The 7,163-nt window shown below is 52.9% G+C and overlaps 1 protein-coding gene across 1 annotated transcript; it reads right to left on the reverse strand.

Annotated features, from left to right (window-relative positions):
- Positions 1-327: 327 nt before the first annotated feature.
- UCK1 (uridine-cytidine kinase 1) lies at positions 328-6,617 on the reverse strand. The gene is made up of 7 exons (XM_066610604.1): positions 6,485-6,617; positions 5,136-5,295; positions 3,905-4,001; positions 3,435-3,577; positions 3,087-3,181; positions 2,581-2,629; positions 328-1,804 (listed from the first exon to the last, which is right to left on the reverse strand). The coding sequence occupies exons 1-7, from the start codon at positions 6,596-6,598 to the stop codon at positions 1,617-1,619; spliced, it is 846 nt and encodes a 281-aa protein (XP_066466701.1). The 5' UTR covers positions 6,599-6,617; the 3' UTR covers positions 328-1,616.
- Between the last annotated feature and the right edge of the window lie 546 nt (positions 6,618-7,163).

The raw sequence follows: 7,163 nt of genomic DNA on the forward strand, positions 1-7,163 counted from the left end.
CCAAACGGATTTCCCCCTAACTAGTTTTTCCAGGAAGGGACATTTTTAGCAAGTGATCCAAGGCAGGAGTTGCTTGAAGTCAGGTCTTTCCAAAGAGTCCTAATCAACTTTGTTCTGTAGATATTAAAAAGCTATTTCCTTTGAGGGGGAAGGAGTGAGAAATTCCTCCTCCCCCCTCCTCTGGGCATCTCCTCCTGTATCTTCCGTTTCATGTTTCAAAAACTGAGCTGACCCACTTGTGTTCCTTTCTGTTTTGCCCTGTAAATAGTGTCAATGTGTGTATTTCACAGTCAGCGCAATGAAAACTCAACTCAGCTTCTGTGTTGCTCTTGCTTCTTTATTAATCAACAACGTGACACAACAAACGGTATGAAAAACTCGCAATGGGGCTAGAGGCCGAGGACACAGCTGGGAACCCTGAAGGCCTCCGTGAGCTGAGCAGCAACTGCAGAGTCATGTTAGTAAGCTATTTATCTGGGGGTTTCAGTGGGGTTGCCAGGGCAAGCCTGTGCCTGGTTTCTCAGATGCAAAATCTGTTCAGCGGGGCAGATCCTGACGCAGATGAGGCCTGCAGCCTTTGCTACACACAGCTGACTTCACCTGGCTTTCCGTTTGCCCTAAAACCCACCACACTCTGCTGCAAAAAGTTTGTTTCTACCCAGCAGATTCAGCCACACTGAGCCATGGGGCAGGACGCAGACCGCTGTTCCCCCATCGCTTTGGGACAGAAGAGATTTTAAGGGTCAAGAAAATGTATGCCACGCTTCCTGCGCTCCAGGAGCACGTTCCAAAGGGCACGGGGGTGTTTAGCCCAGTCCTAACTTGCATCTAGGGAAGTGGTAGAATTCTGAATTGCTCCACTGCAGGTGGCGAGTCCAGATTTTGGAGCCAGGCTGCACCTGCAGACCTGAGACAGGCCCTACACTCAACCCTCCTCCAAGGTGTTCATTTGGGAGGAGCTTGGGATTAAAACTTACGTCCTCCAGCCTGAAGGGGATAAATCTAGAATTCTGTCACCTCCAACAGGTGTCACAGGTAACTCAGGTCTTTGCCGGTGCTTGTTTTCTTCACCAAGTCTAATTTTGTGGGAAAACAGTACCTCCTGCCCATCAGACCAGGCAGGTCCTTTGATGCATCTACTAGATGCATAAACAACAAGCCACATCCCCTTCAACCAGTGGCTCGATATAATCTAAAGCGCTCATGTTCCACGTTCCAGGTGGCTCTTAAACCCACTCATCCCACTGAGAACAGCCTCTCACTGCTACCACCAGAGGATGCTGAACACTGTTAACTGGCACCCTAAGTCACATTAACGTCAAACCTGATGGGGGAGAGAGCACAGGCAAAGATGCCATTCAGTCGGTCAAGGGATGTGCTCTGAGCCCAGAGCCGCTTCCTCCCTAGAAAGAGCACCACAAAGATCCTGACTTCCCAGGGTCTATGGAGGAAGGGTTAGTTAGAGAGATCTCCAAACAATACAAGGAAACACTTCCACAGTCTCCGAAGGGGCAACAGTCCAACCTCCAGCATGCCAGAAGACAGCAGCTCTTCAGTACCTCAACCGAAGCCCAGTTGGGGCATCCAGGAGGCAAGTGTCCCAAGTCACAGCCACCCTAGTGGGGGCGGCTGCTAGACTCCAGGTGAGAACGTTTGCCGGGACCCAGGATGGGACTGCTGTCCGCTTGATCCGGGAAAGGCCTCTTGGACGAGCGTCCGTGTCCGTTCATCGCCCCACGTTGCCACTTGCAGATGTCGCCGTTCAGGATGTCTTGGATGTGCTGAACAATGAGGTTGATCGCAACTGCCAAGGAACCGAGAAGACAGAAGGAATTCATTCAGGCCCTTCCTTTACTACCCCATTTTGTAAGGGACAGAGCAAATCAGAACCTCAAAGATTTGTCTTCAGCTTGCTCTGAGCTGGCACTGACCCTCAAACGCCAAGCTCCAAAGGTTCAGTGGGGCGTAAGTGGCCACAAGTTCTCTTTCACCTGTTGGTGGCCAATTAAAGATACATACTGCCCCTTTTGTGCTGTCTGGAAGGGGAGAAGGGGCACCCTGGTACACCTACAGCATGCATTCAGTGTCGAGAGGAGCAGGAAAAGAATGAGGAGGCAAAACAGAGAGCAGGTGAGGGGTGGGGGGAAAAAAGATGGCTGCAGCAGCACAGCGGGGACCCACTTATGGGTCTTGAACCCCACCCCCATTGAAGATCTCTCTGCCTTAGACCACGATTGTGGGAAGAAAAATTGTGGAGGAAAAGTCCATCAAGCTGTGATGGGTACATACACCTCCTGGTTTTCAAAGTAAGCTGCCTGAGTGCCAGGTACAAAAGAGTGGCACCAGGATGCAAGTCTCTTGTGGTCTTGTGTGCTCCCTGAGGCATCTGGTGGGCCACAGGGAGATGCAGGAAGCTGGACTAGGTGGTCCCGTGGCCTCATCTAGAGCGGCTCTCCTGATGTTCTTATGTCCCCCACTCTGATTTTGTTTAATGCTAACAGTTTAGCTCGTGGGCACACGTTTCCAAAAATGAGCCCGACAGATGCCCAGCGTGGCCAGGAGATGGCACAATCCACTTACCCATATTGTCTACTCCTCGAGGGATAATCACGTCCGCGTATTTCTTGGTCTGCGGATGGGAAAAGAAACAGCAGTCCTTAAAAGCCACGGTCTAGGAAGAAAAATTTAACTCAAAACTATTATGAAAAGAGAAGGTCCTGCAGGGCTCTCTTTGTGTAACAGGTCTACTTTGAATGAGCATTTCTCCAAAATTTGTTCCCCACCACCGCCACCCCACTGCGCAAAGACGCCATGTGTCTTCTCAACTATAGAATAGCTGGAAAGACGGAGGGGGGGAGGGAGACACTCCTTTAAACTGTATCACTTGGGCTTACGACTCCATCCCTCCTTCCTCCCCCCTCCAGACTCTTGCTCAAATACTCCACTCCTCTCCCAACTCCATCCACAGAAGCAGAAGAAATCACACAAAAGCGGCAGGGATCTGCCAATTGACTTGGGGCCGTCTCTCCTGGCTGCTAACCCCAGATTCCTCTGCTGCAGTGTCTGAGAAGCAAACGGCCCTTTACCGGCAGACAGAACTCTTCAAAGGCTGGCTTGACGAACGTCGTGTATTGGGTCAAAATCTGCTCCAGGTCTCTTCCCCGCTTCATATCTCGGAGAACTACAGCAGAGGAAACCAAAAGGCCAGTTTGAAATGTGTGGCTCGCCAAAACTCACAGTCATGGGAAACTTCTAGATTTTTTTTTTTTTACAGTGGTGGAAGAGGTCAACTGACAGCAGTTCTGGTGGGTCCCGAAGGGCTCTCATTCTACAAAGCGGGTCCCTGGGCTAAGACGTTTGTGAACCAGTGCGTTATGCAAACAGCTCCCCCAATGATGAAACGCAGCAATGAAAACGATAAAGACAGGGGCTACCTCTCCGGGAAAGCCTGACGTCCGAGTCGGTGTCGACAAAGAGCCTGAGGTGAAACATATCCCGGATCTCTTGGTTGTAGAACACCAAAATCCCCTCAAAAAGGACCACGTCCGCTGGATAGACCACAGTCGTCTCACGCAGCCTGCAGCGAATGCGATGTGGAACGTCAGGAGAGGGGCAAAAAAGGGGCGAGCAATATACTTGTGCAGACAGGAGAGCTCGGGGAAGCCTGCAGTTCTGGGGTGGCACTTCAAAAACCATGCACTGAGAAATTTAAGTGCCAAGGCACTAGTGAACTGCAAATGCAGTCTGATGCCTTCAATGTGTTTAAAGCCCCTGCCTTTGGCTTCCCCAGAGATGTCTGGGCCACTGTGAGGAAACAGGATGCTGGGCTAAGCAGGCCTTTCCCATTGAAGCACCCCGTGCCCCACACAGATACAGAATTGTGCACAGAAGGCACAGAGCTCACCGGGAATGTGTCACAAAATCGTAGGTCGGAACCTCAACCGTTTGGCCGTCCACGATATTCTTCAGGGTGGTCTGCATCAGTTCGTTGTCGAAAGCATCTGCGTCGTTTTGAGACAGGGCAGCTCAGCATGTGGAAAACGCACAGGCAGCTTCTATCTTGGACCCACAATTCACATATCACATGCGCAACATGAGAGACATTCCCACAGCGGGGCTGCCCACATGTTCAGCTGTACCCGGGACACAGCTGGCTCACAATATCCATTCAACTCAGCAACAGTCTGTGTCTAGCATTCGCAGATCACTGCTCTGTAAAACGAACCCAGGTCCAGCCATTCACACAGAAATGCGTATCCGGGTACAGCATAACATGTGAACATGCCAATGGTCTGAGCCCATTCCACCTGTACTGTGACTGCCGCATTGCCTGCCTTCGCAGTACGCTTTCTAGACTGACTCGTGAGTCGGGCAACTGTTGCATGCTGCAGAGGAATCTGTGCTGGATGTTCTACTCCCCTGGGTCATCAGCCAAGAATGCTTGTGTTGCCCTGCGAGAACCCAGAGGCTGCCTCCTAGCACAGAGAGACCTTCAACAGGTGGGTCAGGACCCAGAAGTGGGTCACAAACCAACTGCAGATTTCCACCAAGAAACCTGACCTTTTCAAGAAACTAGCTCTTGACAAGTTAAAGACCACTGCTTGCTTCGAGCTGCATATCGCAGGGCAAGACCAGTAGTCTCAAGGCCCAATCCTATCCAACTTTCCAGCCCTGATGTAGCCGCAATGCAGCCCCAAAGTAAGAGAACAAACATTCCCTTACCTTGAGGAGGCCTCCATAACTGCCCCTCCACTGCCGGATTCAGGACCCTATGGGGCAGGTGAGGCTGATAGTGACTGGCCCAAGGTCACCTAGGAAGCTTCATGGCGAAGCAGGGATCTGATCTTCCAGGTCCAATTCTTGAACCACTACACCATCCTATTTTTTGGCTACATAAAGGTGTATCTTTGATACATAAAGGTGTTTCAATCAATACCATGAGCTGCCTTGAATCTCCCAAAGGTTTGCTGGACATTCGCATGACTTAAGAGCCTATGGAAAAATTCCTCCCACCAAGATTTTCATCTTTAAATGGCTCCCAAAAGACTCTCCCAGAACGACAACTGAAAGCCTCTCTCCATCATGATATCCCTGGAAGGGGGGGAACCCCATCTCACGCGCACCCAAAGCCATACCCGGATGGTCGAAGTTGTACTGCCCCTTCAAGGCTTTGGCTTTCTGCTCCATGGTGAGCACTTTGTAGAACCGGTCCTGGCTGAGGATGACGACTTTCCGCTGACGATGGTCCACCTCGTTTTGACCGAGGAGCTCCATGATCTTCTCGCAGACGGTTGACTTGGGAGGAAAAGCAATCAAAACGTGAAGCCAGGTGAGGTGAGGAGGATCTCCTTGGCCCCGACTATGGTTCAGTCTTCCGAGTCCCTGTCCTGCACTTAGGAGGCCCCAGAATCAATCCTGAAGACCACCAGATAGGGGAGAGAGAAATCTCTGCCTTAAAGGCTGCAGAGACACTGCCCCAGCCTGTGTTGGAAACACTGATCTAGAGGGGCCTAGAGTCTGAGTCAGTCTGGCAGCCTCCCACACTGGACCCCTTTTCCAAAAGAGGCAAACACTCTTTTTGTTTATACACCCAGACTACAAGCAACTTATCTGGGGGGATGTTCAGCACAGCACTTAAGGCATATATATGGCATTCCCCCATACATAAACATTCCAAAATGACAGCTGTCACCTGCAGCGTTTGTAAGCCTTTCTATTTAAAAAAAAATAATCTGGTTTCAGACTTTCGAAAGTAGCGTATTGTCTTTTTGGTCAAGAGAAGGGTTTTCAAAATACAGATGGGCCCCTTTTATCCTGAACCCACAGTGGAGGATCTTACCTGACTTCCCAGATGCAACCAGAAGAACTTACCGGTCGTGTCCAGGAGGATTTCTGAGGCCTGGGGAAGCTGCACAAGGCTATCTCACAGGGTTGTGGGGAAACCCAGGAGTGGGTGGGTGGGATAGATGGTGGGTCTTAAGAAGAGCCCTGCTGGATTAGGCCAAAGGCCCATCTAGTCCAGCTTCCCATTTAAGGCACCTGGGTTAGAAGCCACCCTCCCACATCCTGTGGCGAGGAGTTCCACAAGCTAATCACATGCTGGGTCAATAAATATTTTCTAACTCTTTGGGAGGGGAGATCTCTCCAAGTCCAACATCACAGGCAGAGCTGGCAACCCCAGGGATGCAAGGAGGGGGGCAAACTGGCACAGACGGGGGGGGGAGGATTTGTGTGCCACTGTCTGGAGGAAGGGGGTTTGCGCGGTTGCAAGAAGCACCAGGAAACCTCACTGCACCCCTAACTGCAGGCTGCTAATCAATTAATTGCAAGCTACTAATTAGTTAATTGCGAGCTGCCCACTGCAGGAGCCTTGCGGTGCAGCCCAGGCCAGATCGCAGCCCTGCTTGACACGGGGGCGGAGAAGGAGGATCCTGAGCACGTCTGAACGGCAGACACGGGTTTCCCGCGGGAGGGCCGCCCTCACCTTGCCGCTGGCGGTGCCCCCGCTCACCCCGATGAGGAAGGGCCGCGGGTGCGGGCGCTCCGCGTCGCCGGCGGCGGGGAAGCCCAGGCTGCAGCTGCCACCCGCGGAGGCCATGGTCCAGGCGCATGGGGGGACTACATCTCCCAGCGGGCCGCGCGCGAGAAGGGGCGCCCGCTTGAGAGGCGGCGGGCGCGCAGGGCACGGCGGGAAACGAAGTCCTCACCGCCCAGGCAAGGGTGGCTCAAGTGATCAGCTGGAGGGCGGGGCCTGGAGATTCCGACGACGTCACAGGCCCGGCTGAGATGCTGCAGGGAGCTGCAAGCAGGAGGTTCCACAGGCAAAGCAGCTGCTCAGCCCCTGAGCTCCACCTGCTGCATTTCTGCCTGTCCAGCCCCACCTGCCAGGAATGGTTGCCCCCCCCACTGAACAACAACCCCCTCCCCAACAGGGGTCATCCCACTGAACAGCCCCTCCCCAACAGGGACCATGCCCATAGCATGGGCTGCCTGACAGCCCAACCCTCTGCTATTGAGCAGGTGCAGATCTGAGGAGACCCATCTTGGGTCCCCAGGGCTCGTTGGGGGGGGGTTAGGATAGGGTGGCAGGGCCTGCCGCCAGCTCCGCCCCCTCCCACCCCACCTTGCCTTAACCCCCTGCCCTGGAATGCCCCCCACTGCCT

Source organism: Tiliqua scincoides, chromosome 16 (genome assembly GCF_035046505.1).
Source record: "Tiliqua scincoides isolate rTilSci1 chromosome 16, rTilSci1.hap2, whole genome shotgun sequence".
NCBI classification, from domain to species: domain Eukaryota; kingdom Metazoa; phylum Chordata; class Lepidosauria; order Squamata; family Scincidae; genus Tiliqua; species Tiliqua scincoides.

Excerpts from the sequence above, each read along its gene's own strand:
- UCK1 (XM_066610604.1), bottom strand. The coding sequence starts at position 6,598 with ATGGCCTCCGCGGGTGGCAGCTGCAGCCTGGGCTTCCCCGCCGCCGGC. Across the intron at positions 3,182-3,434 it reads CGTCAGGCTTTCCCGGAGAG|TTCTCCGAGATATGAAGCGG; the intron begins GTAGCCCCTGTC and ends CCTCTGCTGTAG. Across the intron at positions 2,630-3,086 it reads TTGAAGAGTTCTGTCTGCCG|ACCAAGAAATACGCGGACGT; the intron begins GTAAAGGGCCGT and ends TCCCATCCGCAG.